This window comes from Dendropsophus ebraccatus, chromosome 15 (assembly GCF_027789765.1).
Source record: "Dendropsophus ebraccatus isolate aDenEbr1 chromosome 15, aDenEbr1.pat, whole genome shotgun sequence".
NCBI classification, from domain to species: domain Eukaryota; kingdom Metazoa; phylum Chordata; class Amphibia; order Anura; family Hylidae; genus Dendropsophus; species Dendropsophus ebraccatus.
In genome coordinates, this window is record NC_091468.1 from 6639376 (window position 1) to 6654329 (window position 14954).

General features: G+C 44.8%; 1 protein-coding gene across 1 annotated transcript in view; it reads left to right on the top strand.

Moving 5' to 3' along the window:
* COMMD1 (copper metabolism domain containing 1) overlaps positions 1–1451 on the top strand; it is a 60537-nt gene extending 59086 nt beyond the window's left edge. The window contains exon 3 of the mRNA XM_069954722.1: positions 1278–1451. Within this exon, the coding sequence (XP_069810823.1) occupies positions 1278–1385 (108 nt within the window). The 3' untranslated portion in view covers positions 1386–1451. The remainder of the gene's footprint in view (positions 1–1277) is intronic.
* Positions 1452–14954: the final 13503 nt, after the last annotated feature.

Sequence of the window (14954 nt, forward strand, 5' to 3'; positions counted from 1 at the left end):
TGAAGGCAGCTATATAACAGCTATACTTACTGTATCCAGGTCCAGTCTCCTGAAGGCTGCTATATAACAGCTATACATACTGTATCCAGGCCCAGTCTCCTGAAGGCTGCTATATAACAGCTATACTTAACTGTATCCAGGTCCAGTCTCCTAAAAGTAGCTATATAACAGCTATACTTACTGTATCCAGGTCCAGTCTCCTGAAGGCAGCTATACACCAGCTATACTTACTGTATCCAGGTCCAGTCTCCTGAAGGTTGCTATATAACAGTTATACTTACTGTATCCAGGTCCAGTCTCCTGAAGGCAGCTATATAACAGCTATACTTACTGTATCCAGGTGCAGTCTCCTGAAGGCAGCTATATAACAGCTATACTTACTGTATCCAGGTGCAGTCTCCTGAAGGCAGCTATATAACAGCTATACTTACTGTATCCAGGTCCAGTCTCCTGAAGGCAGCTATATAACAGCTATACTTACTGTATCCAGGTCCAGTCTCCTGAAGGCTGCTATATAACAGCTATACATACTGTATCCAGGCCCAGTCTCCTGAAGGCTGCTATATAACAACTATACTTACTGTATCCAGGTCCAGTCTCCTGAAGGCGGCTATATAACATCTATACTTACTGTATCCAGGTCCAGTCTCCTGAAGCTTTTTAGTCTTGAAATAAAAGACTAAACACATGAACCCCCAGTGTGTTCATCGATCACATGACTTCATTTCTTCTCTGTGATCCCAGATGACCAGGACTTCCTGTGTTTAGTCTCATTGGAAAAGAAAGAGTCAGAACACAGGAAGTACTGTGTTTTCTATAATGACTAAAAAAAAATGAATGTAAATTGCAAACTTGCTTTATATCACATCTAGTGATGATTCAGACTTTGAAAGTTATAATGACAGGGACACTTTAAAGTAAGTTTCTTACCCTCATCCTTGGTGCCATTTCGGTGCTATTAGCATGTTAATAATAATCTAATTAGGAGTTTTGGTGCATTGGTAGTGAGACGACCACCCTATAGTGCCACGATTAGTGGATCAGTCCACTGTAGTCCCACCCCCAGGGCACCAAACCCCTAATTAGCACATGGATTAGATTCCTAATATCATGAAACCATTGCAGAGGGTGAAGGTGAGAGACCTACCCTCATCCTCAGCGCCCCGTGTGTTATAGATTCTTCTAAACTGCCTACGTAAAAAAAATGCATACTACATGTGTTTCTATTTATTTCCATATTGTATTTTAGTTACTTTTTTTTCTCTCTTCTGCACCAGGATTCAGAATTTCTCTGCTTAGAACTCAATGAAATGAAGATGAATGAAATCCTCAAGAAATTGTCGGAGGTGGAGGAGAGCTTGGCCGCCTTAACTCAGATCCAATAATTTAGTTTTTGGGTGTTTTTTTGTCCAGTTTTTTTTTTTTTTTTTTTAAATAAATTTTCACATGTATGATGTTGTTTTGTTTGTATTTTTATTATCCTGCGTTGCAGTAACATAGATAGATATAGAGATATAGATAGATAGAGAGGTAGATAGGAGATATAGATAGATAGATAGATAGATAGATAGATAGATAGATAGATAGATAGATAGATAGATAGATAGATAGGAGATAGATAGATAGATAGATACAGATAGAGATATGTAGATATAGATATATATGCAGCTATTTTCCTGCTCACCTTGAGCTTTCATGTCCTTGTTTCTTCATGTGTCTAATCTGCTTTATAAATCACCTTTTCCCCAATCAGCCCTGTTTTCCTTCACGGATTCCTCTAGTTCTCAAGATTCTCTCCTTGTTTACAAATTCTGAAGATGGCCGTCACATTAAACTTCAATGGATTCCGATTTTTTTTCGGCAGTAAACCTGCACACTCAGCTGATCTGTGCGTGCTCATGGGGAAAGAGAAGTTGTGGTAAAACGCTTTGAAGAAAACTGGTCAGCACTTGATGCTCTCTGAGCCAAGTGTCTTCAGGGCGGTCCCTAAAGCCCCCCGCCCCCCCAGCTTTGATTGATAAGTCTCTCCCTATAGCCAAAAAAGGAAGAGCTCTATTGAGACTGGGGGATGAAGAGACCACCCAGAGATGACTTTTGCTTTACTCTGATGATAATCGCATTTTTAATGAAGCTCACCATTTCCTTGGGGTTTTCCCGTAAGACTATAGTTTTGTCCGGTCAGAATACGTCATTTATCTCGTGCAGAGTATTTAGCTGTAGTTGTACAGATCGCTGGACTGATCCCGTGTCTCCCGTCCGGTCACATTACAAGCAGCGATAACATCTTATTTACCATCAGAGTATTACATTAACCGTTCTATCCTCCAGCTTCCCGCTAAGAAAACCTTGTCAGTGGATTAGACGTCATGTGACCGCGGCGGAGACCATAAGACGGGAACGCCGGTGATGAATGAGGGCTGTAAAATGATGATAAATCAATGGAGTTCGATATAAATCCTATCAGCAGGTCAGGAGTGCACAATTCTCATCTAACTTTAAGGTCCAATAAATAAATGTTTGACATCTCATCAGATCCAAAGTTAATGTGTCACCGTCTTATAAATGTCACTTCAGAAATCAATAAGTATCAATAGTACAAGCGATTGTAAGAATCTCTGTTATGGGTTTTATCAAGCAAAAGAGTTTCCTTCTGTACTCAGCTGTTTTACTACCTCCCCCCTCACTGCAGAAGAAGCAGGATTTCTGTGCCCATTATGCTCTATGGAGAGGGGAGGGGACAAGGGGTATAAATGAGCACAGAGAGGAGGAAAAGCAGCCCTGCACAGCACAACATCCTGCAATCTCATATCACCAAGCTCCCAGATGAGCACTGACCTTTCTGACCTGTCAATCCAGTGTTTTATGTGTCCAGTCTCCAACCTGTACAGCTGGTTCTCTGCTTTTCCTGCTCACTCATCCCCTTCGACCCCTTCCCCCTCCATAGGTTATAATGGACAAAGCAGAACCCGTCTTCACTTTGCTCCTCTGTAATAAAGACGGCTTTGCCAGATAAGAAGTGAGAGGGGGGGAGGTGGGAAACAGCTTTTTGAGTATAGAAAGAGGCTTTTTTACCTAATAAAACATATTACTGAGTTTCCTAAAATTGCTTGTATTATTGAATTCTGCCAAAAAAAATGAAATAACAGATGATGCTTTATACATAGCATGGGGGTCACTTTACTTCAGGACTCCTTACAATCCCGCTCCTGTGCATGTCACTCACTGGCTGTCAAACTAATCCGACTTATTCTCCAATTATAGTCTATACCGGCCAGGGATTGGATGACGCTGCCACGTGTAACCGGGCTGCAGCTCAGGAGGACAGCCGATCCCAGCACTGATACCAGATGACATGTCTGACAATATACAGACACTTCATTTTATGACCCTTTAATGTGGGCAAATCAGTGACTGAATCAGCTTTCTAAAAATGGATTTTTCCCAATGATTGGTCCATTGTCTATTCTAATGATAACATGTATTATGTAGACATCAGGGAGGCTGCAGCACTAGTGACACAGACAGCTCCCCTAGTGTAATGTCTATTCTAATAGTAACATGTAATATATAGACATCAGGGGAGGCTGCAGAGCTAGAAACACAGACAGCTCCCCCAGTGTTATGTCTATTCTAATGGTAACATGTAATATATAGAAATCAGGGGAGGCTGCAGCACTACTGACACAGACAGCTTCCCCCAGTGTAATGTCTATTCTAATAGTAACATGTAATATATAGACATCAGGGGAGGCTGCAGAGCTAGAAACACAGACAGCTCCCCCAGTGTAATATCTATTCTAATGGTAATATATAGAAATCAGGGGAGGCTGCAGCACTAGTGACACAGACAGCTTCCCCCAGTGTAATGTCTATTCTAACATGGTAACATGTATTGTATAAACATCAGGGGAGGCTGCAGTACTAGTGACACAGACAGATACCCCCCCCCCCCCCCCAGTGTAATGTCTAGTGTAATGGTAATGTAATATATAGACATCAGGGGAGGCTGCAGCACTAGTGACACATACAGCTCCCCCCAGTGTGGTAATGTAAGTGCTGAGACCAGGGCTTGAGTAGCCCTTGCAGTTTCCGTCACAGCCATTGGTGGCAGCAGAGGGCCTATGTTACCTCCTCCTGTTGCCACTCAATCTAAAAGTATAGAACAGAGACAAATAACCAACACTGGACTATTATATGATAGGTATCCTATATTTTAGGTTATTCACCCTCATCCTTCCTGTTCTATATTGCAGACAGGTCTTTAGACCCCTCACTTACCAGGCCCCCCATGGTGAGACTGACACCTCTTCACCCCTTATAGTTATACACCTGGTGGCAACCAAGTTTACCAAGATTAATGTATCATTATATTATTTTATATCATTATATTATGATTAGATTTGGTAGAATTTTCTCATTGTTTTGTTTCTTATGTAAACCTACTTGTTAAAGCTGTCACTAGTTGTCACCCAGGAACCTGCCTGAAAAGCTTCCAAGAGACTGTACGAAGCAGAGGACAGCGCTCCCGGAGTGTAGGATAGCCTCCTTCCATTGTGTAAGGCAGCGTCCCCGTACCACAGGTTCCCATCACATAGGCCTCTCAGCGTGGCTTCTGCAGATACTATTGTGTACCTATAACCTATAACCATCAATACCTAGGAAGACAAATATAGGTAGCTCATTGTCTTCTCACTTGGAGACTATGCATGAATGAAGCTGGCAATGCATTAACCCCAGCAGGTCTTGCCTATTCTCTAATGGAGGTGTAGGGAACCTTGGCTCTACAGCTAAAGCATTGGCTGTCCAGGCATGATGGGAGTTGTAGTTTTCCAACAGCTGGAGGGCAGCAGGTTCCCCATCCCTGCTTTAATGTATATGGCAGTTTCCCGACATAAATTATTGGATGGGGATATGTTAAAATCTACATCATATTCTATTTAGGGCATAAATGTTTCCTTCCCTATTGACCCTATTGGATTATAATAACCATTTATAATAACAGCAGATTGTAGCTCTAAGGTATCTCTGTATATACAGTGAACGGCCACTTTATTAGAGACCTCTGTTTAGCAGCTGGTTTGGCCTCCTTTGACGTTCAGAGAAATTCATGGTATAGATTCTGCCAAGTGCTGAAGTCGTTCTTCAGGAATATTGGTCCATAGGGACAGGACGGCTTCTAGTAGTAGGTCAGATGAAGGTCCTGACGTGCTCTGAGATGTCCAGTCGACCTTGAGATGCTTTATAGGATTATAATCTAGGATCGGGGAGACCGATGAGGCGAGGAAAACTCTCATGTTCCAGAAACAAATCCATGACCAGACAACCTTGTGACATGGTGCATTGTCCTGCCGAAAGTGTCCTTCTACCAGACGCCTCCATGAAGGGATGAACCTGGTCGGGAACAATGTTTAGATACATTCCACTGTCCAAACAGCCATCCGAAGGTATCAGAGGACTCAGGGCATGCCAAGAAAACATCCCCCACATCTCATAAACTGATCATTCAGTAGGTAGATAGAGATCTAGATTCTCTTAAAGGGGTAGTTAACTAAAAGAATTTCTTTGAAATCAAGAGGTGCCAGAGATTTGTAATTTACTTTTATTAAAAAATTTCCAATCTTCCAGTACTTATCAGCTGCTGTATGTCCTGCAGGAAGTGTTGTATTCTCTCCAGTCTGACACAGTGCTCTCTGCTGCCACCTCTGTCCATGTTAGGAACTGTCCAGAACAGGAGAGGTTTTCTATGGAGATTTGCTGCTGCTCTGGACAGTTCCTGACATGGACAGAGGTGGCAGAAGAGAGAACTGTGTCAGACTGGAGAGAATACACCACTTCCTGCAGGACATACAGTAGCTGATAAGTACTGGAAAACTTGAGGTTTTTTTTATATAAGTAAATTACAAATCTCTAGCATTTGCTGGGACCAATTGATTTAAAAGGAAAATAAATTATGAACAATCCATTTAAAGCCTTTATATCCTGTAGATATCTGTACTGAAGGTTATTGTTACAAGGATCCATAAACCTTATGAGTCAGACACATGTCACCTGCCCCCATGATTGCAGGAATAATTCTGTCTGGTCAGTGGGTTCAGCTAGATGCATCTCAGAGGACACATGTATAGGTGATGTGACAGCTCGGATCTCCCCTGGCCCTGATTATTTGCTGACTGTGCTGTGACACTATGATGGATGCCGGGTTATTATGTCATACTCTGCTGGGACACCTATCTATGATTTCATTATAATTTACTATTTATAACATCTAACTCATGATTCACAAGAAATATGTCTCCTGTATTATACACTCTGCCCCTCTGGTGCTTATAACCTAAAGACAAGACTGCAATGGGAAGGTTACGGACACCTTTGTAATGATGTTTTTGTTTTTTACAGTCAATTTGTTCCCTGAATGAAAAGAACCAACATTCTATTAAGTCCTTATTATAAATTCAGTACAATTTAGCTGCTATTCATCAGAAGATAATAGAAATCTATCAGATAGACCAGGGGTACTCAACAACTTTTAGTGAAGCTCCACTTACCGGGGTCTATTGTCAGGTGAAGGTCCGAGCTGAACATCAATAGGAAACGTGTTTTGTTACTTTTCACAAACATTGTTGAACTATTTACATACAGAATTGATGCTTATTAGCGGGAAAACTGTCGTTTTTTCTCTTTCACCAGCGCTTTAAAATTAGGTACAATGGGGGTGACTTCCCCCAGTAGCATATAGCCCCCCTGTGCGCTCTCCCCCTGTAGTATATAGCCCCCCTGTGCGCTCTCCCCCAGTGTATAGCCCCCTGTGTGCTCTCCCCTGTAGTATATAGCCCCCCGTGTGCTCTCCCCCTGTAGTATATAGCCCCCCTGTGCGCTCTCCCCCTGTAGTATATAGCCCCCTGTGCGCTCTCCCCCTGTAGTATATAACCCCCCTGTGCGCTCTCCCTCTGTAGTTTCTAACCCTCCTGTGCGCTCTCCCCCTGTAGTATATAGTTCCCCTGTGCGCTCTCCCCCTGTAGTATATAAGCCCCCTGTGCGCTCTTTCCCTGTAGTATATAGCCCCCCGTGCGCTCTTCCCCTGTAGTATATAGCCCCCGTGCGCTCTCCCCCTGTAGTATATAACCCCCTGTGCGCTCTCCCCCTGTAATATATAGCTTTCTTTGCGCTCTCCCCCTGTAGTATATAACCCACCCTGTGCACTCTTCCCCTGTAGTATATAACCCCCCTGTGCGCTCTTCCCCTGTAGTATATAGCCCCCCGTGCGCTCTTCCCCTGTAGTATATAGCCCCCCGTGCGCTCTCCCCCTGTAGTGTATAACCCCATGTGTACTCTCCCCCTGTAGTATATAGCTCTCTGTGTGCTCTCCCCCTGTAGTATATTATCCCCCTGTGTGCTCTCCCCCTGTAGTATATTACCCCCCTGTGCGCTCTCCCCCTGTAGTATATTACCCCCTGTGGGCTCTCCCCCTGTAGTATATGCCCCCCCCCCCCCGTGCGCTCTCTCCCTGTAGTATATTACCCCCCTGTGCGCTCTCCCCCTGTAGTATATTACCCCCCTGTGTGCTCTCCCCCTGTAGTATATAGCTCTCTGTGTGCTCTCCCCCTGTAGTATATTACCCCCCTGTGTACTCTCCCCCTGTAGTATATAGCTCTCTGTGTGCTCTCCCCCTGTAGTATATTACCCCCCTGTGGGCTCTCCCCCTGTAGTATATGCCCCCCCCCGTGCGCTCTCTCCCTGTAGTATATTACCCACCTGTGCGCTCTCCCCCTGTAGTATATTACCCCCCTGTGTGCTCTCCCCCTGTAGTATATAGCTCTCTGTGTGCTCTCCCCCTGTAGTATATTACCCCCCTGTGTACTCTCCCCCTGTAGTATATAGCTCTCTGTGTGCTCTCCCCCTGTAGTATATTACCCCCCTGTGGGCTCTCCCCGTGTAGTATATTACCCCCCTGTGCGCTCTCCCCCTGTAGTATATTACCCCCCTGTGTGCTCTCCCCCTGTAGTATATAGCTCTCTGTGTGCTCTCCCCCTGTAGTATATTACCCCCCTGTGTACTCTCCCCCTGTAGTATATAGCTCTCTGTGTGCTCTCCCCCTGTAGTATATTACCCCCCTATGTGCTCTCCCCCTGTAGTATATTACCCCCCTGTGTGCTCTCCCCCTGTAGTATATTACCCCCTGTGTGCTCTCCCCCTGTAGTATATTACCCCCCCCCCCCCCCCCCGTGTGCTCTTCCCTCCTATATAGCCCCCCTGTGCGCTCTCCCCCTCCCATACAGCATGTGACATTAAAAAAAAAAAACACTTATACTCACCCTGGTCCGGCGTCTCCTCTTCTCTTCCCTCTTGTGGCCGCTCTCCCCTGTCCTGGCGCTGGCGCAGTAATGTCACTCGAGCGCTGACACCAGAAGGGGAGTGAGGCCTCTTGTGACCGCTGCAGCCACAAGAGAGACTGACAGGGAGGGAACTGATGGCTCCCTCTCTGTCATTGCTGCTGCTGCCGCCATTGCACGGTAAATATGAGCGTCCGTTACAAGCGCTCATAATTACTGTCCAAGGAGCAGAGCTACAGCAGGGGTCTGGACAGCTGGCCTCCGCGGTCTGCCAGTTGAGGACCCCTGAGATAGACCTTCTGCTCTGTCCAGGCTAGAGATAGCAGCAAGGATAAAGACCAGCTTAGGTTGTGGACAGGGGGAAGGGAATCCTTGGAGGACAGCTCAAGTAGGTTGTAGAGAAGGTACAGGAGAGAAGTCTGCAGGGGAGAATCATAGAAGGTACATTCACAAAGCCTTTAGACCATTTTACTTCACATTTTGTTACGTTGTAGCCTTGTGCTAAAATAAAACAAAAAAGATAAACCTGAAGAGATAAGTCTTCAGACCCTTGCCTATGAAATATAGCAATATTTAAAAAAAAAAAATCTAAAAGGTTCTGAAGACTTTTCAAATGCGTTGTAGGCCGTGTACTAATGTAGAGATCAAATAGAGCTCATGCAGCATGCTGTGGAGGCTGTAGATGAGAAACTAAGCAAATTCTATATAGAGACTTGACCTCTATTTAGAGATTTTTATATAGAGACTTGTAAATTAATTTACAGTTTACATTACAGTCACACTGGAGAGAATACACCACTACCTGCAGGACATAAAGCAGCTGGTAAGTACTGGAAGTAAATAGAAGTAAATTACAAATCTATATAACTTTCTGACACCAGTTGATTTGAACGAAAAAGATTTTGGCCAGAGTACCCCTTTAAGATAGAAAGATCTCGAAAGAGGAGACCAAAGGAAGCTGCTCGTCTGTCTCTAGTGAGTATATTGTTGTCTAATGTTTTCTCCATAGAGATGTCACCAGCAGAGTACAGACCTGTTCTACCTGCTGTGTATATATAACAAAGCCTGCCTTATTTATAATACATGGTCTGTGGGGGGCGCTTTGTTAGGCTCCGCTTGTTAATATTAAATGATGATAATGATTCCCTTGTAGAGCTCAGGCGTCAGGTGTAAAGCGGCGTCCATTAGAGACTGATTAACGCAGACGACTCTGCCTGAGTGCACACAGGACCGAGAACATAGTGCGCCAGGTACCCGGGAGATCCAGCAACCAATGGCGGCGACAGATGCAAGATGGTTGCTAGGAAAGGGGCAGATTGCAGCAAAACAAGTGTCAGCAAGACCGGAACGGCAAATACCAAGTCAGGCAAACAGCAAATCAATCAGTCCGAGCACTCGGGGACATCAGGACTGCAGCTTCCTTCTGTCTTTACTAGAATGTTCTCTAAACTGGTCGGATGGGGTATCTGTGTACTAATGTAGCAGAGCTGGATCCTGTGTAAATGTTAAGTCTGTGCATAGTAACATGACACTGACACATCCACAATACACGGGCAGCGCTTCAGCCAAGTTATTCAGAAACAACGTCACTCTTGTCCTCAGTTTGGGGGCAAGTTTTCCAATTCGATTGAAGTAAATGGAGCTGAGTGGTAATACCACACACAACCTGAAGACAGGGGTGGCACTGTTTCTGGAAGAAAGCAGCTGTATTTTTCTAATCCTGGATTACCCCTTTAAGGCGGCCATACACTTTCAATGTGAATGGTCATTGGTTATCTCTCCGTATACATAAGCATTCGGCACGGCTGAAGGTTTATGTCTTCTCTGTTGGGAAAGGTCGGGTCAGTCGCTGCCAGACAACTCAGCAGAATTAAAGGGATGAAATCCAACAGGCCTGACCCATCTCTTCATTGAATCATCCATCGGGAAAGGAGGGGCTGCCATACAGTCAGACAGTCCTGACAAAATCATCAATAACTAAAATCTGTGGGCACCTTGAGGGGAGTTTATAGAGTTAATTTCCTCCCATGGGGTCAGTGTATAAAGAGAAACCAGATACCGAGACAGCTTCTAATGTGTTCTGAAATTTTAATTCTGTTTTCGGTACATAAATAAAGGGGCAGTTATCCTGACTCATTGACTTCCATGGTAGAGAATTGTGGGCATGCTCTGTGAACTGTGCAGAGGTCATTGTGCATGGAGAGGAGCAGCCGTCACCTATTGTGAATGGCAGATCCTGTGTTATCAGTATATACGTGGTACATGGTCATTGAGTATGTGACGACAAGGAGAAGAATGATGAAGTGCTCATATAGAAAACTATTAGTGATGTAAAAAAAAAAAAACATAAAAAGTTCCTAAAAAATGTTTAACTTGATTGGAGCAATCAGTCTTTTTCTGACGGCTCTTCCCCTTTAATGTTTTGGCAGATCAATATATAGAATCTATTTTTATGAGAACTAAAAAAAAAAAAAAAAAAACACTGGATGGGATTCAATGAGATATAATATTTTCTGCTCGGGCATCTGATACTTGTATCCATTCCCAGTCGCTGCAGAACAATGATGAGTCACTGGTGCGCTCAGCGCTTATTGCTGTATACAGGATCCCGGACCATTATTAGTTATTTATTACAGGAATAAAGAGTGATACCAGAATGTATAGATTTACTGGGAAATTCTAAGCAGAGGCAAGAACTATACACACATGGTACTCTGTATTTAAAGGGGTATTCCCATGTAAATAAGTTATGAATTAGTCGGGGTCCAACTGCTGGGACCGCAAGGGAGGACAAAAGGGAGGGAGGACGCAAGGGAGGAGAAAATCCTCCCTGCAGTGAATCGTACACATCATGCATGTTTAGCCAGTGCTCCATTTATTCTCTATGAAGCCTCTGAACATTGCCATGCATGCAGCACAATATGAATATATGGCACAGGTGTGAGAGTTAGACAGGGCTCAGCACTGGAAGCCAAGCCCTGTCACGCAGTGAAGCCAGGAGAGAAACTCATTGGACCACAACCCATGTGTATCTGCTGTGTATACATGTATGTAGGCCTGCCACTGATGTTATGTATGTTCAGAGTCATCAAGTGTTATACTGTATTTTGGCCACTAGATGTCTCTGTTTTCTCCTATATCAAGCACAGGCTGAAGGATGCTGCAGGGGTTAAGTGTATATGTGACAGTCTGTAAATGCTGAAAAAGGAAGATTGCCAGCCGCCTCCCTGCCTCTGGGCCTATCACAGCCCTGAAGAAAAGCCTGCTCCACCAATAGCAAACAAGTCAGGGCCCTGGCTTATAGGATTGGTGGAGAGGGCCATGGGTTAATTTTCCAGATTAGTTTGCTTCCAGAGCTGACCGGTTAAGAGCAGAGTATCCTGAGGGTGTTCTTTTCAGGGCGTGATGTAACTATAGACAAGCTATTCTTATTTCTACAAGTTGCTGAAGACCAAGCTATGGCGTGCTGAAGCCAGAATGGGGTAACCAGGGCTACCACAGACGAGGGGATGACACTGGTCTACATAGAGGGGGATTATCTCACTCAAGTTTCCTAAAGTCCTCCATATTATAAGCGGCTGGAGAAGTGCTAGTAGCCGACGTGCCCCGCTCTTTCCTGCTCGGTTCCTTCGGCATTAATGAGGAGCTGTGCCCACTCGTGCAAACCTGGGACCCGTCTGACTTAGTCAATGAGTAGAAGGTGTTCTCCATGTCTTAAGTTTATTGCAATTGTAGCCAAGGTTGTAAAAGAAACCCCCAACAGAGTGCTGTGCGTTCAGGGACAGGTCCCCCCTCACCAAAAGTACAAGTCTTCACTTTCCAGTGTTCCCCAGCTGCTAGCGGTGCAATACAGAGCGGGGTCACATTGTGAGCCCACTCTGTACCCCATTAAGGACTCCATATTGTACTAGGTAGAAGATAGGTCCTTAAGGGGTTAATTTATGCTGAGTCTGTGTATTTCTATATTTCACCATCACACTACAGAGGGGACACTAGGAACAGCCAGCCATGAGACAAGTGCCGCAGCATTACCGCAACATCAGCTCTTCTATTTACCATCCTGCACCCCTGGGTCACCACAGAGGAGGAGGAGGTGCTCCAGCCCGGGGCACTTGAGGAGCTTAGGAAGTTACTCTCGGCACCTAAGGAAAAATGCATTTTGCTAGGAGGAAAGTCCCTTCATAAATCACCCACATGTATCTTCTCGCCCTTCCAGTTATTCATCACTGTCAGCAGCCTACAATGAGTTCTGCACCTGATTCTCTCCCCTCCCAATATCTACCCCAGCATTTTTATGATACCTTCCTATTAGGGATGGTCCCAACCGAGTTCGGTTTGGGTTCGTATGAACCCTCGGTAATGATTCCCGCTGTCTGCCCGCTCCGTGGAGAGGGTGGATACAGCGGGAGGACCGCCTGGAAAACTAGGATACAGCCATAGCCATAGGCTGTATCCCAGTTTTCCAGGCGGTCCTCCCGCTGTATCCACCCTCTCTACGGAGCGGGCAGACAGCGGGAATCTGATGCCGAGCGTTCGGGTTTATACGAACCCGAACCTCGGCAGGTTCGGATCATCCCTACTTCCTATACATCCGAGGGACTGTGCGGATTGTCACCTCTGTTTGTATGAGACGGGAGGTGGAAGCTTTGGGTGCCGGTTAGGGTTAGAGCCCCCCCTTAGCAGTAATGGGTGATGCATTGTGGGTATCCCACCTCTGACCCCAATATTTCCTATTTGCCCTTTGCTTTTCCTATGGGTGGATCTTATTCTCTCTGTATAATCCCATGGTAACGTTACGGTTGTTATTGCTGCTGCAGTGTTTGTCCTTCTGTATACACTATATACCGGTCGCCACCTTCCAGTTATAACATAATAGTCAGTTCTTCGAATGCGTGAAGCCTGGTGTAATGTTGCGGATTAAGAGTCATTTTATCTCTCTAATTCCACATCAGGGCCGTATACAATGACCTAACGATGGGATAACAATGTGTATTGTGCGCAGAGACAACAGGAAGCACAACCTGACACTGTGCGGCAGTAATGGTCAGTGTCAGCCTCCACCATTGATGCCGACTATCGCTATTTACCCTGGAGGGGATGTAAATAACACAACTGCGTGCACTCACAGAGCCTTGTATACCTGACTATTGTATAGGGAGCTTTTGTTGTTAGCAATGTGGACGTTCTGTTTACGCTCAGGTGTTGTAGGCAGCGACGCCGCCATTGTATGTCTCTGCCCCGAGGATCTACAGTGGAATCTACTGACATTCTCATCACTTATTGGTATAGTGCTGACATACTGTACATATATACAGCATCATATAAACTGTCCTGCCTAAGGGCCCTACTACACGGGGCGATTATCTGCCCAACCAGGCCAATTCGGGGAGTTTGTTCAGTGGGATATTTTTTTCTTAAAGGGGTTAAAAAAAAAATAATTCTTTCAAATCAACTGGTCCCAGCAAGTGCCAGAGATTTGTAATTTACTTCTGTTAAAAAATCTCTAGTCTTCCAGTACTTATCAGCTGCCGTATGTCCTGCAGGAAGTGGTGTATTCTCTTCAGTTTGACACAGCGCTCTCTGCTGCCACCTCTGTCCATGTCAGGAACTGTCCAGAGCAGCAGCAAATCCCCATAGAAAACCTCTCCTGCTCTGGACAGTTCCTGACATGGACAGAGGTGGCAGCATAGAGCACTGTGTCATACAGGAGAGAATACATCACTTCCTGCAGGACAAACAGCAGCTGGTAAGTACTGGAAGACTGAAGATTTTTAAATCGAAGTAAATTATAAATCTATATAACTTTCTGACACCAGTTGATTTAAAAGAAAAAAGAATTTCTGTCAGAGTATCCCTTTAAGATAGAAAGTTCTAGAGAGAAGTCCAAAGGAAGCTGCTTGTCTGTCTCTAGTGAGTCTATTGTTGTCTGATATTTTCTCCATAGAGATGTCACCAGCACAGTACAGACCTGTTCTACCTGATGATAAGTACTGGGAGACTGGAGATTTTTAAATAGAAATAAATAACAAATCTTTATACTTTTCTGACACCAGTAATTTGAAAGAAAAAAGAGTCCCCCTTTAAGGTGACCAATCATCTTCAAAAGCTGTGGCCCAAACGTTCATTCATCAATCAGCGCTGATCCCTTCATTCACTTCATGTGTTCTCAGTGGAGACAGGAGGGGTAAGCCGCTGCCAGACTCCTCTGACATCCAACATCCTCATCTGTCAGGGGAGACTCAGGAGGCCCCGATACACATTAGTCAGCCGCCATAGTCAGCAGCTTCTTCTGACACACTGTTCACACCTATACACACATGCATGCAGATTTCAGCTGTTGACTCCGTGTGTTCATTGTAACAGCCAAGACAGGTTACACTCAGTTCTCTCCATTGCTACAAGGCAAATGTAGGATAAAGGGGACTGAGCAGAAGGTGAACGCCGGCAATCCAGGGACCTTAAAGGGGTTGTCCAGCAAAAATCTTTTTCTTTCAAATCAACTGGTGTCAGAAAGTTATATAGATTTGTAATTTATTTCTATCAAAAAATCTTAAGTCTTCCCATACTTATCAGCTGCTGTATGTCCTGCAGGAAGTGGTGTATTCTCTCAAGGCTGACACAGTG